The 22,811-nt window shown below is 39.8% G+C and overlaps 1 protein-coding gene across 2 annotated transcripts; it reads left to right on the top strand.

Annotated features, from left to right (window-relative positions):
* The first annotated feature begins 1,329 nt into the window (after window positions 1–1,329).
* On the top strand, window positions 1,330–21,811 carry LOC106565669 (guanine nucleotide-binding protein G(i) subunit alpha-3). 2 transcript variants are annotated; one of them, XM_014133020.2, is made up of 9 exons: window positions 1,330–1,554; window positions 1,922–2,103; window positions 3,077–3,119; window positions 3,332–3,473; window positions 5,183–5,340; window positions 14,662–14,790; window positions 15,037–15,166; window positions 15,282–15,435; window positions 18,738–21,811. In XM_014133020.2, exons 2-9 carry the CDS (start codon window positions 1,986–1,988, stop codon window positions 18,926–18,928), a joined length of 1,065 nt encoding a protein of 354 aa, XP_013988495.1. In that variant the 5' UTR covers window positions 1,330–1,554; window positions 1,922–1,985; the 3' UTR covers window positions 18,929–21,811. The 2 variants fall into 2 exon arrangements, with proteins under 2 accessions (XP_013988495.1, XP_013988496.1); XM_014133021.2 differs by having other exon boundaries at window positions 1,346–1,554; window positions 1,965–2,103.
* The last annotated feature ends 1,000 nt before the right edge of the window (window positions 21,812–22,811 follow it).

Genomic DNA, 22,811 nt, shown 5'->3' with positions numbered 1-22,811 from the left:
ATGAGTCTTCCAAATGGACAATGACCCCAAGCATACTTCCAAAGGTGTGGCAAAATGGCTTAAGGACAACAAAGTCAAGGTATTGGAGTGGTCATCACAAAGCCCTGACCTCAATCCTATAGAAAATGTGTGGGCAGATCTGAAAAAGCGTGGGCGAGCAAGGAGGCCTACAAATCTGACTCAGTTACACCAGCTCTGTCAGGAGGAATGGGCCAAAATTCACCCAACTTATTGTGGGAAGCTTGTGGAAGGCTACCCTAAACGTTTGACCCAAGTTAAACAATTTAAAGGCAATGCTACCAAATACTAATTGAGTGTATGTAAACTTCTGACCCACTGGGAATGTGATGAAAGAAATAAAAGCTGAAATACATCATTCTCTCTACTATTATTCTCACATTTCACATTCTTAAAATAAAGTGGTGATCCTAACTGACCTAAAACAGGGGATTTTTTACTAGGATTAAATGTCAGGAATTGTGAAAAACTGAGTTTAAATGTATTTGGCTAAGGTGTATGTAAACTTCCGACTTCAACTGTATACTGTAGAATACTATAGTAAATACTACAGCATTATCCGCACAATTTTTTTTTAGTAAATACTACAGTAATATACACTACAGTGAACAAAAACACCACACTTTTTAAACTATAATAAAAACGACAGTATTTCATTTTCATATGCCTTGCCCATTCTCCTCCCCCATATCACAGTTTGTTCTACCCAAAAGTGAGAAACCTACATGCCGAGTATACACCATTTATTGTGTTCCCTACAGGTTATAGAAAAGAGTAGTTCTGAACTATCCATTCAGACCCCAGTCCTACCTACCTACCTACCTACCTACAGGTTATGGAAAATGTGCTCTTTTAGTATTTCTACAGCAGGTTTCCTGAAGGAGAAAGAAGTGGAGGCTATGTCAAGGATTATAAAACAAAAACACTATAGTAAATACTACAGTAATGTCTGCAAAAACACTACAGTAAATACTACAGTATACTACAGTCCTCAAAAAAACACTACAGTAAATACTACAGTCCTCAAAAAACACTACAGTAAATACTACAGTAAAGTACAGTCTGCAAAAACACTACACTAATTACTATAGTATATACTGCAGTTATTTTACTACAGTATTTATACTATAGTTAACTGTAAATAATACAGTATATACTACAGACAGGTGCTATGTTTTAGTTTTAAGCATTTTTTTAGGGACCTCTGAAAACTCCAAATTGTCCTAGACCCCCTGGTTGAGAATCACTACAATCAATTACTAATAGATATGGACTTCATTTCCCATCAGCCCGGCAATTATTTCCCTCAATTTCCGCGTCACGTGGCTCTGAAAGTAAACATATTTTTCTACTCTACGTTATTGTAGGACCAGACAATTTAGAACAGTTAACAGCCAATAGTATTTAGAAGTGTGTGAGTATTTTGAGTCACTGTCTAGGGTGTTTAGATTGTAGCTATTTATTTTTAGTGAAGTTATAACTCAGCTATCTAGCTCAATTTTTACACAGCCAACGCAACGCGGAAAGAACATACAGGTAGTAACGTTATAAAGTGAAGTTTCTAGCTAGCCAATTAAGATAATGTGGTAACTAATGTTAACTACTTAATTTCTTCGTATGAGTTTTGAATTTCTTGCTCTTCTATCAAAAGTATTCGGCTTCCTCCATGTGCATAGGAAAAGCTAACAAATATATTTATGGTTAAAGTGCTAGTTTCCCGGCCAACGCCTTTCTCCCTTCCTTTTTTCTCATGCTCGTCGTCGCACACATTTCTTTTGAAAATGTGTCGTAGTTGACAGAATTCTGCGTCAAGCGCTTGACAGACACAGCAATACAATTTTGTAGAATTAGGGATGACATTCTTTCTTTTTACTGAACACCTTCGTTTTTTCCATTTGGACAGCTTGTCAAAAGCCAGGTAGATTAAAAGCGAGACATTTTCATAGGATTTACCTGCTGGGATCAAAATGGGTTGCACACTAAGTGCCGAAGATAAAGCTGCCATGGAGAGGAGTAAAAATATTGATCGGAATCTGAGAGAAGCTGGCGAAAAGGCATCAAGTGAAGTCAAACTGTTGCTTCTAGGTGAGTGTTCATATGTGACTAGTAGAGGGTGTCTGTCTAACTGATCGAATTACTGTTATGTATGGCTCATGACTAGCTCTCGAAAACTCTTCTGTATTTAGGGTTTGAGGTTACATTCGGCCACATTTGGCTCCATTTGATCTACCCTTTCGACGCTGTATTTTAACATGTTGAAAAGTCAATAATCATCGCCTTCAAACCGGTTTTCGAGACATGCTTTGCCCCTTATCGTTCATATCAGCGAGAAATACTCTTTTAAATAAAAAAATATATACAGTTACTGTAGCAGTTTTCACAGAGCCACAAGCTGTGTGCCGCCAGTTGATGAACTACACTTTCTCCCCAGTTATGCTTGCACATATTTGTTTGAGCTAATTATCGCAGGTGGACACCTATGGATTTAATAAACAAGAGATGTAACATGGAGATATGGCCGTGTGGGAACACATTGTTTTAAACTTTTTGTTTTTTGAAAATGATTTCTCGCTAATATTAAAAATATGCTCCTTATGTTTCCAAAAACATACCGCAAGCAATACGTGTTAATGTTTAGAGAAAGCATCTGGGCTCTTAACAAAACACCCCCAGTCAGAAGATACTATGGTCAATAGGCGCTAAAGCAGTTAGTCATGAGCCTACCACATTCATAGATGCTATTTGGCAATGGTTATGGTGGAACCTACTTTACTCAAATGAAAGCTGTCATTACAATTCAGTCTTCCACAGACTGCATTAAAAAAACACTTTAGCGTTCATGCTCATGATGTAGCCTGATGTTTTCCCCTAGATTCTCAGGGCAGGTGCAAAGGCCCCAAAACAGTAGGGGGTTGTAGAACTGTCACAGATGGATCAGCTGGTTCTGAGCTCTGTGCATGTCTGTTGTTATATCTCTACAGATTTAGTAGAGCTAAGGATTTGAAACTTCTCCTGATCTTATGTCTCCTTTCTTTGCCTCTAAACATTCCACTTCAAGGTGCTGGGGAGTCTGGGAAAAGCACAATTGTAAAGCAGATGAAGTGAGTACATTTTTCAACCGTTTTGTGCACACCCAAAAGAAAATAAGAAACTAGCATTCTGTTTAAACCTATTGACTGATTAGGAACCCATGTGAAGTGCTGTATAAGCGATGAGCCTTTGCGATATGATATCTATGTCACGAGGCCTAGATTAGATTTTGACCGCAAGCACCAGTAAGATGCGCATGTTAACCTTCTCTTCCTGCCCCCAGAATTATCCATGAGGACGGGTACACACAGGAGGAGTGCAGCCAGTACAGAGTGGTGGTTTACAGCAACACGATCCAGTCCATCATCGCCATCATCAGAGCTATGGGCAGGCTGGGCATAGACTTTGGGGACACTGCACGATCAGTGAGTCAGCTTGAAGATTCTTTTACATTCCACTGCTCTTAATTAGTTTAATAGATTATGTTAGATTCATTTACTATTGTTTCCTTGTAAAATGCCACAGTAAGTGTTGTTTCTATTTACATTGTTATGACTACAAGGAAGTACATACTTCACAAGAACAGTGTACAGAATGATCTACTGGCTGCAGTGACATTTTGTTCCAAATCAAATTGTATTCATCACATGCTTTGTAAAAAAAACAGGTGTGGACTAACATTGAAATGCTTACTTACGGGCCCTTCCTAACAATGCAGAGAGAAATAATAGAAAAGTAAAACACGTAATAATACATACACAATGAGTAATGATAACTTGGCTATATACAATGAGCACCAGTACCGAGTTGATATGCAGGGGTATGAGGTAATCGAAGTGTGTATATATATATATATATATATATATATATATATATATATATAGGGGGTACTTCGATTACCTCATACCCCTGCATATCAACTCGGTACTGGTGCTCATTGTATATAGCCAAGTTATTATACATATTAGTTATGGTAAACAGTAGCAGCAGTGTATGTGATGAGTCAAAAAAGTTAGTGCAAAAAAGGCTCAATGCCGATGGTCCGGGTAGCTATTTGGTTAACCGTTAGCAGTCTTATGGCTTTGGGGTAGAAGCTTTTCAGGATCCTGTTTGTTCCAAACTTGGGGCATCGGTACCACTTACCATGCGGTAGCAGAGGACAACAGTCTAGGAACAACATGGATGGTCAGCATGTGAAGTAAATCACTTGAAAACTGATTCTGTACTGAACATGTTGATTTGGGAGTAGGGTTGGGCAGTATACAGTATCCCGGATTATTTTGAGATACCATCAGTATGATAATTGTTTTTATATACATTTGAATATTAGTACTTTGTTAAATAAATACCTGCTGTCAACTTGTGCACTAGGTAATGAATAAAGCAGACCGTGTTAATCATTTTGCCTGTTAGATTATTTTTCATTATTATGCTTACTGGTACTAGTTTCACAAAACATCTGTTTGAGCCAGTCACATGTGTTTGTTTACAAAGAAGCACAAGAGCAAAATGGGCGCTTCGCAAGGGTACTGTCACTCTGGTAGCGCAACTTAAGTGAGGTGATTAAGTTACACTTGTATGAAATTCACTACGGTTGTTTCCCTGCTATATATTGTATAACTATTAAGTTAACTATCAAATTGTGCCAAATAAATTGTCCCCAGTTGGGTTTTGCTAATGTTAGCTAAGTGGCTAATGTTAGCTTGCAAGCTCAAGCTTCTTGGTAGCTGCAGCAGAGACAATCCCCTCCTGGATTAAGATCCCTGCTGTTTAATATTTATTTTGTGCGTGCTGCAAACTACATTTTGAGATACTGGGTTTTCTTGGTAGTAAATGTTTCCATGAGCTTGTTAGCATTTACCTAGCATCCACTATGGGGATTCCTTCGTACTTGTTAGCATTCTGGTAAATTATGATTTTCTTTTTTGGGGGGGGGGGAAATAGTGCCCCCTGTGTGCATTACCAGTAATACCATATATCCCGGGACAGCACAGGCACGATATGGAAATCTGGATTCTGCCCAACCCTATTTGGGATTGACATTTTTCTGTTGTCATACTGTGTTTCCACGATAGACGAGCATTGTTGTTTCCTGTTGGTAACTGTGGTTTTCTTTGTTTTGCTGTGTCTCCAGGATGATGCCCGCCAGCTTTTTGCCTTGGCCAGCTCTGCAGAGGAAGGGGTCATGACCCCTGAACTGGCTGGGGTCATCAAGAGGTTATGGCAGGACGGAGGGGTCCAGATCTGCTTTGGCAGGTCTAGAGAGTACCAGCTAAACGACTCCGCCTCATAGTAAGAGCATTACAAATCTCTGTTCTAACACTACTTGAATCAAATATTATAATGACCAGAGAACCATTATGACTGATAGGAAGAATACTGGCCATCCTCAAACATGAGAAGCGAGACTGTAATCCAAATGGGGGGTTGGGGAAAGCCTGATGATCTGAAAATAATATTTGAGTTCCAGAAAATCATTGGAAATAGGGAGAAGTGTAACGAACTTGTACCTAAGGTCTTATGTGACATGTTAATCAGGAGGCTGCGGCCTAGACTCATTTCCTATACATTGAAATGTTTTTCTGTTTTCCACTGCCTCTGTTGGGAGCTTGCTTTTCAAAAAATCTACTGTACTATCAACAGGCTACAGATTGAGTATTTATTAGGATCCCCATTACCTGCTGACAATGCAGCAGCTAAACTTCCTGGGGTCCAAACAGGAATAATACATCATAGTTAAACAATAGCCTACATCATAAATAAAATAGTACATCATACTAAACATTGCATTATACATACAGTATGTACATTGCTCCATTACTTCAAATTTACATGATAAAATGTACAATACAACAATACACTATTACAATGTGTGGGTGTGTGAAGAGTATGGCTGGCACAATGACCGTGTTATGGATGAAGACCATCATGAAAAAATAAACGCCAGAACTGTTTAACACTAGAATCGCTGGTGTTAGAATCAAGTCTAACGAGCAGTCATTACAGTGTAATAAATACATTTAATATACAGTGCATTCAGAAAGTACCCGTTGACTTTTTCCACATTTTGTTACATTACGGCCTTATTCTAAGAAAGCCATTCGGCATGTGCTTGGTGTCCACGTCAAACCATTAGTTAATTCCAAACTTGTCGGGTTTACTCGCAATGTATTGCGTAAAGCAGCAACAAGCTTTTGTTGTGAACAATTGTTAATCAACAGGGATCTTCTCTCCTGGTTTGCAATGCTGTTCTTTACAAATGCTGTTCTGTACAAAAGCAACAAGCTTTTGTTGGGAACAATTGTTCATCAACAGTGATCTTCTCTCCTGGTTTGCAATGCTGTTCTGTGCAATGCTGTTCTGTACAAACGTCAGTTACCATGGCAAATTTGTCTGTTTTCAGATTTCTCATTTCTGTGTCATCAAAACGGAGGTAACGCCTGATCTCTCTGAAGCGATGATGTTACATGATTTGCTGATGTTTTTTGCTTGAGCTGTAGGGCCTGCTCTCTGTGATGACATTTTGTGCTGATAATTGGCCCGTAGCTTGTTCTTCCAATGTTGGGAGAATGGGTGGAGCAGGCCTTACTGTCAGGAGGAGGAGGGTCAATGAGGGGGAAAACCATAATGACATGCCCTCCTAAAACTTGTTATAGCTCCAGTTCTGTATGTGATATTATGATTCTAACAACGGCAGTGTGTTATATAGGATTATTTAGGTAAAGTCAAGGATGGATGCTTGACTGAGTAATACATTTAATTAATAAGCAGTCAAAATTAGAGGTCGACTGATTATGATTTTTCAACGCCGATACCGATTATTGGGGGACCCAAAAAAGCCGATGCCGATTCTTCTTATTTATTTATTTGTAATAATGACAATTACAACAATACTGAATGAACCCTTATTTTAACTTAATATAATACATCAATAAAATCAATTTAGCCTCAAATAAATAATGAAGCATGTTCAATTTGGTTTAAATAATGCAAAAACAAAGTGTTGGAGAAGAAAGTAAAAGTGCAATATGTGCCATGTAAGAAAGCTAACGTTTAAGTTCCTTGCTCAGAACATGAGAACATATGAAAGCTGGTGGTTCCTTTTAACATGAGTCTTCAATATTCCCAGGTAAGAAGTTTTAGGTTGTAGTTATTATAGGAATTATAGAACTATTACTCTCTATACGATTTGTATTTCATATACCTTTGACTATTGGATGTTCTTATAGGCACTTTAGTATTGCCAGTGTAACAGTATAGCTTCCGTCCCTCTCCTCGCTCCTACCTGGGCTCGAACCAGGAACACATCGACTATAGCCACCCTCAAAGCAGCGTTACCCATGCAGAGCAAGGGGAACAACTACTCCAAGTCTCAGAGCGAGTGACATTTGAAACGCTATTAGCGCGCACCTGCTAACTAGCTAGCCATTTCACGTCGGTTACACCAGCCTAATCTTGGGAGTTTGATAGGCTTGAAGTCATAAACAGCGCAATGCTTAAAGCACAGCGAAGAGCTGCTGGCAAAATGCACGAAAGTGCTGTTTGAATGAATGCTTACGTGCCTGCTGCTGCCTACCACTGCTCAGTCAGACTGCTCTATCAAATCATAGACTTAATTATAACATAATAACACACAGAAATACGAGCCTTTGGTCATTAATATGGTCGAATCCGGAAACTATCATCTCGAAAACAAAACGTTTTTCCTTTCAGTGAAATACGGAACCGTTCCGTATTTTATCTAACGGGTGGCATCCCTAAGTCTAAATATTCCTGTTACATTGCACAACCTTCAATGTTATGTCATAATTATGTAAAATTCTGGCAAATTAGTTCGCAACGAGCCAGGCGGCCCAAACTGTTGCATATACCCTGTCTCTGCGTGCAATGAACGCAAGAGAAATGACACAATTTCACCTGGTTAATATTGCCTGCTAACCTGGATTTCTTTTAACTAAATATGCAGGTTTAAAGATATATACTTCTGTGTATTCATTTTAAGAAAGGCATTGATGTTTATGGTTGAAGCAACGTGTACCTAAGCGATTATATGCAATGCAGGACAGGCTAGATAAACTAGTAATATCATCAACCATGTGTAGTTAACTAGTGATTATGATTGATTGTTTTTTATAAGATAAGTTTAATGCTAGCTAGCTAGCAACTTACCTTGGCTTCTTACTGCATTTGCGTAACAGGCAGGCTCCTCGTGGAGTGCAATATAAAGCAGGTGGTTAGAGCGTTGGACTAGTTAACCGTAAGGTTGCAAGATTGAATCCCCTAGCTGACAAGGTAAAAATCTGTCGTTCTGTCCCTGAACAAGCCAGTTAACCCACCGTTCCTAGGCCGTCATTGAAAATAAGAATGTGTTCTTAACTGACTTGCCTAATTAAATAAAGGTCTAAAAAAAAAAAAAAAAAATCGGCATCCAAAAATACCAATTTCCGATTGTTATGAAAACTTGAAATTGGCCCTAAATAATCGGCCATTCCGATTAATCGGTCAACCTCTAGTCAAAATGACTGCTTTAGCAGTTCTAGTGTGAAGTATAATTTTTTTTTTTTTTTTTAACGAACAGCTGACTGAAAAGAGGATGGCCGGGCTTTCGTGTGGTTGAGTCCGTTGCTGCCGTAACGTGGACTCTAACAGCGTGACTAAACATTGTTGCTCCTTGCTGAGACAAGCAAGATAGTGTTCTACAACAAGGCAACCTCCCTAAATTGTAGAACACTAAGGCAACCCGTAGCACTCACGTCCGTAGCCATGAAGTGCTTTGAAAGGCTGGTAATGGCTCACATTAACACCATTATCCCAGAAACCCTAGACCAACTCACTCCAATTTGCATACCGCCCAAACAGATCCACAAATGATGCAATCTCTATTGCACTCCACACTGCCCTTTCCCACCTGGACAAAAGGAACACCTACGTGAGAATGCTATTCATTGACTACATCTCAGCGTTCAACACCATAGTGCCCTCAAAGCTCATCACTAAGCTAAAGATCCTGGGACTAAACACCAACTGGATCCTGGACTTCCTGACAGACCGCACCCTGGTGGTAAGGGTAGTTAACAACACATCCTTGATTCAAGTTCCTTGGTGTCCACATCACCAACAAGCTATCTTGATCCAAACACACCAAGACAGTTGTGAAGAGGGCATGACAAAGCCTATTCCCCCTGAGGAAACATGGGTCCTCAGATCCTCAAAAAGTTCTACAGCTGCAACATCGAGAGCATCCTGACGGGTTGCATCACTGCCTGGTACAGCAACTGCTCGGCCTCCGACCAGAGGGTGGCGCGTACGGCCAGTACATCACTGGGGCTAAGCTGCCTGCCATCCAGGACTTCTACACCAGGCGGTGTCGGAGGAAGGCCCTAAAAATTGTCAAAGACCCCAGCCACAGACTGTTCTCTCTACTACCGCATGGCAAGCCATACCGGAGCGCCAAGTCTATGACAAAAAGGCTTCTCAACAGCTTTTACCCCCAAGTCATAAGACTCCTGAACAGCTAATAAGATGGCTACCCGGACTATTTGCTTTGTGAATTGTTTGCCCTTTGATTGTTACTGTCTATCAATTCCCCAGTACATATATCACCAGTAGTAGCCTACATTTACCATTAATTCCGATTAATTTCTAATCTACAATTTTGTTTGGTTATGGTCATTTCTGTTTAATGCATTCAATATTATTAGTTGTTTACCGTTCATTGTCGGAGTTGACACGATTGCAGAGCTCACGCGTGTGAGAAAGTTTGTTTATTTCATTCTATTTACGAGTTTTGACAATTTTTAAATTTGTCATTTAGCAGAGTTTTTATTACATTTTTTTAATCTTTTATTTATCTGTTGTGAATGACTATTTCCTCAATGTATTTGAAAAATATTTCCAGCTCTCTCCCTTTCGATAACCACTCGGCATGAAAGGGAAAGATTTAATGATCTGATCCAGTGGAAATGTAGTAAATACTTGATTACTTCGTATCCCTTGCACAAATAGCCTACAGCTTTGTCTGTCCTGAACTCACTGGCACCTGAATTTTGTACATTTTCACCCCAAATTCTCATTATCGAAATGCCTCTCGGGTCATTTGAATGCATTTTACTTTAGAAAAACCTAACTTATTTCTGTAAGATGCAAAATATGTTGTCGATAAATCAAAACATTTATACTAATTGAAGTTTACATTAAACTATAATATTTATTACGTGAACAGTAACTTTTTCAAGTTGCTGTAAAAACTCCAATAATTTCTTAAATTGTTTTATTCACCCATGATGCATCATCTAGAGGAGCAGTCCTTAGATGAGCAGAAGTTCATTTAATTTCTTCACTTATATGCCTTCAGAATGAGAATGTTATTCTCAAACACCCCCTTTATGACACTTGATATACCGAAATGACAAAAGCTCAAATTGGGAAAACTTACCATACCAACATGGAGGCATGAATGGGGCTTCAGCAATGTGGTCAATTTTTTGTTGTTGTTGCTCATTATAGTGGCCATCTCCTATTACTTGCAGATTGAACTACTGGCCTCTAATTACCGAAACACACATTTCTCATTACCGCATAATTTTTAGGTCCGTTTCGGTAATGCTATCTTTCATTTCAGCAAATTATAATAAGCTAATTCTAACATATGGTCAATGGGTTTGCTGTGCTGGTAACTTTATTTACTAGGACCACTCCTTACACCTATTGTATAGAATTTTTGTTAAACATCAGTTATTTGACTAAATAGGGGTTGTCAAGAAAAATGGGTGTATAAACACCTTTTTAATTAACTTAAAGCCACAATCTGTAGTTTGATTCAGCAAAGCGCAACACGCCGTCCAGGCTGTATCACATCCGGCCATGATTGAGAATCCCATAGGGCGGCGCATAATTGGCCCAGCGTCGTCCGGGGTAGGCCGTCATTGTAAATAAGAATTTGTTCTTGACTGACCTGCCGAGTTAAATTTAAAAAAATAATTTAAAAAATGTACTTAGAGGACATCCCCCATTTTGAAGTGTACCTTTGTTATGACAAGCCTAAGTAAGTTCAGGAGTAAAAATTAGCATAACAAGTCACAAGTGGCATGGACTCTGTGCGCAATAGTGTTCAACATGACTACCTCATCTCTGTACCCGACATATACAATTTTCTGACATATACAATTATCTCTAAGGTCCCTCAGTTGAGGAGTGAATTTCAAATACAGATTCAACCAAAAAGACCAGGGAGGTTTTTCAATGCCTCGCAAAGAAGGGCACCTATTGGTAGATGGGTAAAAATAGAAAAGCAGACATTGAATATCCCTTTGAGCATTGTGAAGTTATTAATTACACTTTGGATGTGTATCAATACATCCAGTCACTATAAAAATACAGGCATCCGGATAGGAAGGAAACCACTCTGGGATTTCACCATGAGACCAATTGTGACTTTAAAACAGTTAGAGTTTAATGGCAGTGATTGGAGAACTGAGAATAGATCAACAACATTGTAGTTACTCCACAATACTAAGCTAATTGGCAGAGTGAAAATAATTTAAGCCTGTACATAATAACAATATTCCAAAACATGCATCCTGTTTGCAACAAGGCACTAAACTAATACTGCAGAAATGTGGCAAAGCAATTCACTTTTTGTCTTGAATGCAAAGTGTTATGTTTTGGGCAAATCCAATACAACACCTTACTGTGTACCACTTTCCATATTTCCATGCATAGTGGTGGCTGCATCATGTTATGGGGATGCTTGTAATTGTAAAGGACAGGAAAGTTTTTCAGGATAAAAAAATAAACTGAATGGAGCTAAGCACAGACAAAATCCTAGAGGAAAACATTTCCACCAACAACTGGGAGATGAATTCACCTTTCAGCAGGACAATAGTCTAAAACACAAGGCCACAAGTTGCTTACCAAGAAGACCGTGAATGTTCCTGAGTGGCAGAGTTACAGTTTTGACTTAAATCTTCTTGAAATCTATGGCAAGACCTGAAAATGGTTGTCTAGCAATGATCAACAACCAATTTGACATTGCTTGAAGAATTTTGAAAAGAATAATGGGCAAATGTTGTGTAATCCAGGTGTGGAAAGCTCTTCGAGAGTTACGCAGAAAGAATCACAGCTGTAATCACTGCCAAAAGTGATTCTAACAAGTATTGACTCAGGGGGTTGAATACTTATCTAATCAAGATACAATTCCTTTCGAAAGTGTTCAGACCCCTTTTTCCACATTTTGTCACGTTACATCCTGATTCTGATTTATTTTTTATAATTTAATATCCATCTACTTGCAAATCTATTAAAAATGAACAAATACCTTATTTACTTAAGTATTCAGACCCTTTGCTGTGAGATTCGACATTGCGTTCAGATGCATCCTGTTTCAATTGATAATCCTTGATGTTTCTACAACTTATATTGATTGGACATGATTTAGAAAGGCACACACCTGTCTATTTTAAGGTCCCACAGTTGACCGTGCATGTCGGAACAAAAACCAAGCCATGAGGTCGAAGGAATTGTCCGTAGAGCTACGAGACAGGATTGTGTCGAGAAACAGATCTGGGGAAGCGTACCAAAACATTTCTGCAGGCACCTAAAGGACTCAGACCATGAGAAACAAGATTCTCTGGTCTGATGAAACCAAGATTGAACTCTTTGGCCTGAATGTCTTGTGTCACGTCTGGAGGAAACCTGGCACCATCCCTATGGTGATGGCTGCATCATGCTTTGGGGATTTTGTTCAGCAGCAGGGACTGGGATTCTAGTCAGAATCGAGGGAAAGATGAATGGCGCAAACTACAGAGAGAGCCTTGACGAAAACCTGCTCCAGAGTGCTTAGGACCTCAGACTGGGGTGAGGGGTTACCTTCCAACAGGACAACGGCCCTAAGCCCACCGCCAAGACAACGCAGGAGAGGCTTCGGGACAAGTTTCTGAATGTCCTTGAGTGGCCCAGCCAGATCCAGGACATAAACCCGATCGAACATCTCTGGAGAGACCTGAAAATAGCTGTGCAGCAACGCTCCCCATCCAACCTGAGAGAGCTTCAAAGGATCTGCAGAGAATAACTGGAGAAACTCTCCAAATACAGGTGTGCCAAGCTTGTAGCATCATACTCAAGGCGGTAATCGCTGAGTAAAGGGTCTGAATAGTTATGTAAATGTCATATTTCAGTTTTTATTTATTACATTTGAAAAATGTAATAAAAACCTGTTTTTCTTTGTCATTATGTGGTATTGTGTGTAAATTAATGAGATTTGTTTTTATTTTTTAAATTAATTTTAGAATAAGGCTGTAATGTAACAAAGTGGAAAAAGGGGTCTGAATACTTTTCGAATGCACTGTCTTAGTGTTTTATTTTACAAATGTTAGATTTTTTTTCTTCCACTTTGACATGAGAGTATTTGGTGTAAATCGTTTAAAAAAAAATACAATTAAATAAATGTTCATCCCGCTTTGTGTAACAACAAAATGTGGAAAAAGACAAGGGGTGTGAATACTTTCTGAAGAAACTGTATTTAGAAGCTTTAGGCATATCATGTTGTGCCATTTGCCTGTAGAATCCCATTCAACTTAGAAATGCATATAAAATACCTTAGAACCACACATATCCATGTCCTAATACGCCAATATTACCTGGAAATTCCTAAATTACTTTTTTAAAAAGGGACATTTTTATGCTGAAGTGACTTGTGAAAATACATGCACGTAATTACAGTACTTATCCTAAAATAATGGTATTTAGTCAGTTGCATTAAGATCAGTGATTTTAGTTTTATGCAAGTAATTTGGGATTGACAAATTACAGTTTGATGTTTTGGATTACTGAATCTCTAATAGAGCTCAGTACAGTTTTTCAATGGTAAACTAGGAAACACTCATTACCGGAACATGCATTCTCCCGAACCTGCTTTACCGTAATGCACCAATATTTAGGAAATATTAGGAAAAATAAAATGTTTACTTTTAGTCATTTTTGCTTAATCTGATAGTGTGCCTTTTTTGTTATTTTATCCAAATATGTGTACATAAAAATAACAAGTAATTATTGCCAAAATATAATATCCAGAAAAGTTTGAGAAATTACTAAATACATGTTAAGTGTCATGTTTTACTCAGGCCTTTTCATTACATTAGCAATGTTAAAACTCATTAGAAAGGGATTTGTTTGACTTTTTTGAACTTAATGTTAATTCTTGCTTAGGTAGTTGTGGAAATTGTGGTAAAATGCATAATATATGCTCAATAAACATAACAATGATTTATGAAATAGATAAATACAGATCCTAATCTTAGTGATCCAAGAGGAATTATGGTGGAACATTTTTATTTTGTCAATTTCTTTTGGGTCAAGTGTCAGTTTTGTGATAATCACCCATATGATTACTCTGAGGTTTTTGTTTTGGGAATAATTTTCTTTGTTTACTTTGTATTCCTCCATATTGGCTTAATTTGTTCACTTGCATTGTTGTTCACATCCATGGTTGATCCAAAACCAGAACTTCCATTACATGTGTTAGTTCATCAATTTTAAATGGCATTATCCAACAATTGGTAAGTAGTAGTGTATGTAAGTCTTATGTTAAGTCAGTTTCCTTCTCTTCCTCCTCAGTTACCTGAATGACCTGGACAGGATATCCCAGCAGAACTACGTGCCCACGCAGCAGGATGTCCTGCGCACCAGAGTCAAGACCACCGGCATTGTGGAGACACACTTCACATTCAAGGACCTCTACTTCAAGTCAGTAAGCTGTTAACACAGCACTAAGTGCGCTGACTTACACTAATAATAACTGAGGACCTTCGTCCCTACAGTTAGTGATTCACTAATGTAGAAAATCGCAAAGCTGTCTACAGTACCCTAGTGACCACAATTTACTGTAGAAGGGTTGTCTTTCTCTCTCCCGCTCATTCCTTTTTTTATGACCTATATCTATCTCTCAATTCCTCATGTTATTTCTCTCTGTCTGAATCTCCATGGCTGCAGGATGTTTGATGTGGGGGGTCAGAGGTCCGAGAGGAAGAAGTGGATCCACTGCTTCGAGGGAGTCACAGCCATCATCTTCTGTGTTGCGCTCAGTGACTATGACCTGGTGTTGGCTGAGGATGAGGAGATGGTGAGTGGGACAGGGCATAAACTCTATATCTATAGTCCTGTGGTAATGACATGATGCTCTTTTATCAAAAGAGATTGCCAACACGCTGACCCTAACACTGTTCATCTCTCCACAGAACCGTATGCATGAGAGCATGAAGCTGTTTGACTCCATCTGCAACAACAAGTGGTTCACGGGCACCTCCGTCATCCTCTTTCTCAACAAGAAGGATCTGTTTGAGGACAAGATCCAGAAGAGCCCCCTCACTATCTGCTACCCAGAGTACTCCGGTACATCTTTAACCATTTACATTCATTGGAATTGGCCTGTATGGATAGGGATACATTTAAATGTTTCTTACAGAAGAAATATGAAAAGCATATGCACAACCGTTTAAACAATTGAAAGGAAACAGTTTGTAGATTATGGAAAAATGTTGACTAAAGGTAGGGACACAACTGTTCACCTGACACAAGACTGAATTCTAACAAGCTGTTGTTGATTTGATGTGCATTATACATTTTCTGTACTTTTCGCCGCATTTGTGGATAACAAATCTTAAAATACTCTGGGTACATTCAGTAACATGATAAGAATATTCCTGGAAAATTTGGGGTAGATGCAACACACAACAAAAATACAATGGTTTGAGTGAGAGAACTAACTGGCGTCTCCAAGTGGCCACACAACTCTCCAGAGTGTGCACAGTTCCTAAGTCATTCGAGTTGTGGCTGAAAGACGACATGAATAACATACAGCTGGCAGGTTATACACTGTATCGGCAGGATAGAACAGCAACCTCTGGTAAGACGGGTGGTGACGGTCTATGTATATTTGTAAACAGCTGGTGCATGATATCTAAGGAAGTCTCGGTTTTGCTCACCTGAGGTAGAGTATCTCATGATAAGCTGTAGACCACACTATCTACCTAGAGTTTTCATATATATCCTTCGTAGCTGTCTATTTACCACCACAAACCTATGCTGGCACTAAGATTGCACTCGATGAGCTGTATACGGCCATAAGCTAACAGGAAACGCTCATCCAGAGGTGGCGCTCCTAGTGGCCAGGGACTTTAACGCAGGGAAACTTAAATCCGGTTTACCTCACTTCTACCAGCATGTTAAATGTGCATCCAGAGGGGATAAAACTCTAGACCACCTTTACTGAACACACAGGGATGCTTACAAAGATCTCCCTCACCCTCCATTTGGCAAATCTGGCCATAATTCTATCCTCCAGGTTCTTGCTTACACGCAAAAGCTGAAGCACCAGTGACTCGGTCAATAAAAAAGTGGTCAGATGAAGCAGGTGCTCAGCTACAGGACTATTTTTCTAGCACAGACTGGAAGATGTTCCTGGATTCTTCCGATGGCATTGAGGAGTACACCACATCATTCACTGGCTTTGTCAATAAGGGCATCGATGACGTTGTCCCCACAGTGACTGTACGTACATACCCCAACCAGAAGCCATGGATTACAGGCAACATCCGCACTGAGCTAAAGGGTAGAGCTGCCGCTTTCCAGGAGCAGGACTCGATCAAGGAAGCTTATAAGAAATCCCGCTATGCCCTTCGATGAACCATCAAACAGGCAAAGCATCAATACAGGACTAAGATCGAATCAAACTGCACCGGCTCCGACGCTCGTCGGGTGTGTCAGGGCTTGCAAACTATTACAGACTACAAAGGGAAGCACAGCCGCGAGCTTCCCAGTGACACGAGCCTACCAGACAAGCTAAATGACTTCTATGCTTGCTTTGTGGCAAGTAACACTGAAACATGCATGAGAGCATCAGCTGTTCTGGAAGACATGAGTAAGACCTTTAAACACGTCAACATTCACAAGGCTGCAGTGCCAGATGGATTACCAGGACATGTACTCCGAGCATGCGCTGACCAACTGGCAAGTGTCTTCACTGACATTTTCAACCTCTCCCTGTCTGACTCTGTAATTCCAACATGTTTTAAGCAGACCACCATAGTCCCTGTGCCCAAGAACACTAAGGTAACCGGCCTAAATGACTATTTTCCCGTAGCACTCATGTCTGTAGCCGTGAGTGCTTTGAAAGGCTGGTCATGGCTCACATCAACACCATTATCCCAGAAACCCTAGACCCACTCCAATTTGCATACCGCCCCAACAGATTTACAGGTGATGCAATCTCTATTGCACTCTACACTGCCCTTTCCCACCTGGACAAAAGGAATACCTATGTGAGAATGCTGTTCTTTGACTACAACTCAGCGTTCAACACAATAGTTCCCTCAAAGCTCATCACTAAGCTAAACAGCCTGGGACTAAACACCTCCCTCTGCAACTTGATTCTGGACTTCCTGACGGGCCGCCCCCAGGTGGTAACGGTAGGTAACAACACATCCGCCCCGCTGATCCTCAACATGGGGGCCCCTCAGGGGTGCGTGCTCAGTCCCCTCCTGTACTCCCTGTTCACTCATGACTGCATGGCCAGGCACAACTCCCAACACCAGCATTAAGTTTGCCGATGACACAGCACTGGTAGGCCTGATCACTGACAACGACGAGACAGCTTATACAGAGGAGGTCAGAGACCTGGCCGTGTGGTGCCAGGACGACAACCTCTCTCTCAACGTGATCAAGACAAAGGAGATGATTTTGGACTACAGGAAAATGAGGACCTGAGCATGCCCCCATTCTCATTAACGTGCTGTAGTGGAGCAGGTTGAGCACTTCAAGTTCCTTGGTGTCCACATCATCAAAAACACAAAGACAGTTGTGAAGAGGGCACAACAAAGCCTTTTCCCCCTCAGGAAACGAAAACATTTTGGCATGGGTCCTGAAATCCTCAAGAGGTTCTACAGCTGCTCTATCGAGAGCATCCTGACTGGTTGCATCACTGCCTGGTATGGCAACTGCTCGGGCTCCGACTGCAAGGCACTACAGAGGGGAGTGCGTATGGCCCGGTACATCACCATATGGCCCTGCATCCCCACCATCACATAATTACTGTTGTTTACGCAACCCAAAAACTGTCCATTATGAATCACAATGGTGCTGAAGTTCACAACGGCTGTCAGTCAAAACCTATACAGCACTGTCAAGCACAGAGTCTGAGCTCTGACGTCATGTTTAGCGTGTTACTGTGCAGCCACTGTGTAACAACAATTTTAAGGCACTTATCAATACCCAAATCTTCCATTTTCAATTTGTGTACGAGCGTAATGGGCTACTAATACATTCTTTGACATTTTAGAGATATACAGGTGGATATTTAGGAATCAGCATCTATAAAACAGCACAAAGCACAATTTCCTGTGTGATTGTTGTTATAGTAACCACAGTGCAGTGCATTTGCACACAGTGGATTCTTGTTTGAGATGTCTGAGTAATGAGTTATACCTCTATGAAATATTAGCTTGTGCAATATGGGAGGAGCTTCATGGCACACTTTGCTTAAGCAGGATATTTGAGTTTAGCAAGTTTTAAGTCTATAGTAGGAAATGACTAGTTTGCCAAAAGCAATATATTAATTAAAAGTCATACATATATTGCATGTCCTTGTGTTAATAATTGCAGAAATTATATTGAAAACATATTCCCCTCTGCTCTAGGTTCAAACGAATTCAAAGAGGCGTCAACCTACATTCAGTGTCAGTTTGAGGACTTGAACAAGCGTAAGGATACAAAGGAGATCTACACCCATTTCACTTGTGCTACTGACACTAAAAACGTGCAGTTTGTCTTTGACTCTGTCACTGACGTCATCATAAAAGCCAACCTGAAGGAGGTCGGCTTGTACTGAGACTCCTGCAACATCATCTGTCTTGTCATCATAGGGGCTGGAGTGTGTTGGAATCACACATTTACAGGTATCAATCAATCATTGCCTTTTTGACAGTTAGACCATATACAGGATGGGTTTTTAGACCATAAACTGTTGCCATAATGTATGATGAATCCTTGGATATTTCAAAACAAGATTACATAGCAAACCAAAACCACATAAGTGCTCTATCTTTTTGCTGTTATGGATTCCTTAGCTATGGACTGATTATTATTTTTTTAAGTGGAATAGAAGTTGTGAGTGTTGGATTTGCCTTATGTTTTTGACAGTTACTGCCAAATTTCTGTAAAATGTCTTAAAAACATTCTGCACTTTATAGGCTTTCAGCATTCACTGTAAAGGATTCAAATGTATTAATTACATTGTAAATGTTGAATAAGGGATCACAACTATTATGCATTTTCTGAGTTTTGATAACTTATCTTTATAACTGTGTACACTGAGGGTACAAAACATTAGGAGCACCTTCCTAATATTGAGTTGCACCCCCTTTTGCCCTTGGAATAGCCTCAATTTGTTGGGGTATGGACTCTACAAGGAGTTAAGTGTTCCACATGGATGCTGGCCCATGTTGACTCCAATACCTCCACAGTTGTGTCAAGTTGGCTGGATGTCCTTTAGGTGGTGGACCATTCTTGATACACACGGGAAACTGTTGAGTGTGAAAAACCAAGCAGTGTTGCAGTACTTGGCACACTACTACCATACCCTGTTCAAAGGCACTTAAATATTTTGTCTTGCCCATTCATCCTCTGAATGCCACACATACACAATCCATTTCTCAATTGTCTCAGGCTTAAAAATCCTTCTTTAACCTGTCTCCTCCCCTTCATCTACACTGATTTGAAGTGGATTTAACAAGTGATCACTAAGCGATCATAACTTTCACCTGGATTCACCTGGTCAGTCTGTCATGGAAAGACTAGATGTTCCTAGTGTTTTGTACACTTAGTATAAATGGTCATTGCTCAACCTAAATTGTTGTTGTGGAATTAAGTATCCACTAGTGTTAATCATTATTTTAATGTGCTCAATTCTGATTTTTTTTTAATAGATCACCATTCAGATCGTTACTTAACACTGAAGTATTATACTAGCTCTTAGCGGACTGTAAGACATCACTTGATGTTTTAAAACCACTTTTAAAGAAAAAGCTTTTTTTAATGGTTGCCTTAACTTGTATTATGTTATTTTGGATATAACTATTTTGTATAAAGATTATTATGAAGACAATGGCCTTAATATAAACAAAGTATTTGCCTGGAAGCCATTTTAAACGCCCCTCCTTTTGAAAACATGCTTCTTTTTTTTATTTTACCAGGTGAGTTGACTGAAAATATCTTCTTATTTATAGCAAAGGCCTGGAGAAAGTTACGGAAGTCCAGAGAGGACATCCCTTATGTCGATCACAAAAGTTGTTTTGTTGAGATCACGAGAACCTATATAAATGGGAGTAGACGTATTGATTGACAGTATGGCTGAGGTGGCAGAGCCCACAATGGATCAGCGCATACGTTTTTATTGATTGCTACACTAAGGTATGGTACATTTTAATACTAACCTCATGCTTTCATTTGTGTTTTGAGCTCATTATCCATTTATAAGTTAGAATGTTATCAAGCTATGCTACCTTGAGCTAAAAGCTCATGTGGCAGCTAAGCCCTCATGGTGCATTTAAGCCCTGAACGATGCCTGAAAGACACCTGTCTCCCAGGCTGTATGCCACATCAAAGACCACAGCCAATCGCATGCAAGTAACAACGCAGCTAACTTGGCTAGTCTTGTGAGCGAGTTAGCTAGGTAGTCTTGTTATCTATGCTGGTTGTTAGCTTGCATAACTGATATGTGTATAATTGTAAGGGGCACTTTGTTTTATGGATAATATTTACATTTACAGAGTGGGTGAGCTCTAATCCTGACAGGCTAATCAGATTCAATAGTAGCCTCAGTCTGAAACATCAGGATGCTGCCTTGTAGGTTGTTTCATAGGTAAAACTCCTGTTTCATAGGTGAAGCTCCTTGCAGGCAGATTAGCAATTGGTGCATTATGCATATGATCAAGAGTGGGTGCACTCTATTCCTGGCCAGCCGATCAATTTCAGTAGTAGTGTCAGAGGCTGATCAGTCAGGATGCTGCCTTGTAGGCTGTCTGCAAGGAACCTTACATCTGAAACTGCACATCTGAAACCGCCTACAAGGCAGCATCCTGATTTATCAGCCTCTAAGGCTGAAATTGAAGCCTGTCAGGAATGGACATCACTCATTGTAAATGTTATAATAAATTACCTTTTTATAATTATACACCAGTTATGCAAGATAACAAGTTAGCTAGCTAGCTAACAGGACTACCTAGCTAACTAGCTAGCTCACAAGACTAGTCTAGTTAGTTACGTTGTTCCTTGCATGAGATTGGCTGTGGTCTTCGGGGCGGCACTCAGCCTGGGAGACGCTGCTGCCTGTCAGGCATCATTCAGGGCTTAAATGCCCCGCATTACCATCAACGCAGCCACAGGGCTCCTTGATGAGGTGGCTATCGTGCATCTGCACACATGAATGGATGATGTGTGCTACTTTTGGTGATCTCGACAAAACAACTTTTGTTATGTAGAAATCATGAGATAAATACATAAGTCATGATCTCGGCATAAGGAGGGAATTTATTTTTATTCATATGTCCTCTGGGCTTCTGTAGAAAGTTACAAAAAACTGTAAAAAAAATACAGAGTTAACCTACAAAATATATAAGCAAGCAAAAAACAATTGCTATTTGGACATTTTAACAGTTTAACAATTGAACACACTGAATGTTCCTTCTTGCATTAAAATTGAATGTGGACCAAACTTGTCTTAATTATTCAGTAGTGTCAATTACAATCATAAGATTGTAAAAGACTTGACTTATTATACCAGTAATTATCATATAGTGTCATAGAAATGTTTGCATTGTATATCTCTCCACAAGGTTGTACGAGTCAGTGGTTGACAACCGCGCAGCGGTCTAAGGCACTGCATCTCAGTGCTAAACGTGTCACTACAGTCCCTGGTTCGAATCCAGGCTGCATCACATCTGGCCGTGATTGGGAGTCCCATAGGGTGGCGCACAATTAGCCCAGCGTCGTCCGGGGTAGGCCGTCGTTGTAAATAAGAATTTGTTCTTAACTGACTTGCCTAGTTAATAGGTTAAATTCATACGAATCACATTTTTAAAATGTATTTATTATTTTAAACGATTCACTTTGCCCTTGTAGTATTTGTGATTTGGTTCAAGTGTGGTGAATCGGATCCTGTGAATCAAAGTAATCATTTGTAAATCGCAAACAGTAATTTTAGGAAAAAAGATTACCTGTAGCCTTCCTTTTGGATTATGTGCTTGACTTGGACAGGAGCTCACCGGAGCTGAGCTGAGTACCAGCACCTCAAATGTTCTAATGCTTGAGCTCTTGTTCATCTTTATAGAATATTAGTTAAATAGTGTTGTAGGTATCCTGCACCTAAATGGTAACAGTCCAAGTCGAGCACTCACATGGCTACAAAACATGACATCAATGTAGTTCATCAGGGGGGTACCCTGACCAGGACTCAAACTGTGGTCCCTGTGAGTGTCAATTCCAAAACCATTATGCAAAAAGGAAAAAATGTCTTGGTAAGGTGTTGTATTAAGGTTGTTTAGTGTTTTTACAAGGGGTTGACATTTTATTTTACATGTTCATATTTTTATTTGCTCGCTCCCCTCACTTTTCAAAAAATGTATTCCTTTAAACAGTAAATCAACTTTGTTTGGCCTAAAGGTCACATCACATCTTCGTTAAAAAAAAATACAAAGAATGATGACATGCAGAAA

The sequence above is a fragment of the Salmo salar genome, chromosome ssa12 (assembly GCF_905237065.1).
Source record: "Salmo salar chromosome ssa12, Ssal_v3.1, whole genome shotgun sequence".
NCBI classification, from domain to species: Eukaryota; Metazoa; Chordata; class Actinopteri; order Salmoniformes; family Salmonidae; genus Salmo; species Salmo salar.
The sequence above is the reverse complement of the archived record's forward strand: the minus strand, read 5'-3'. Positions and strand labels throughout refer to the sequence as shown.

Excerpts from the sequence above, each read along its gene's own strand:
- LOC106565669 (XM_014133020.2), top strand. The coding sequence starts at position 1,986 with ATGGGTTGCACACTAAGTGCCGAAGATAAAGCTGCCATGGAGAGGAGT. Across the intron at positions 14,791-15,036 it reads TTCAAGGACCTCTACTTCAA|GATGTTTGATGTGGGGGGTC; the intron begins GTCAGTAAGCTG and ends CCATGGCTGCAG. Across the intron at positions 15,167-15,281 it reads TGGCTGAGGATGAGGAGATG|AACCGTATGCATGAGAGCAT; the intron begins GTGAGTGGGACA and ends ATCTCTCCACAG.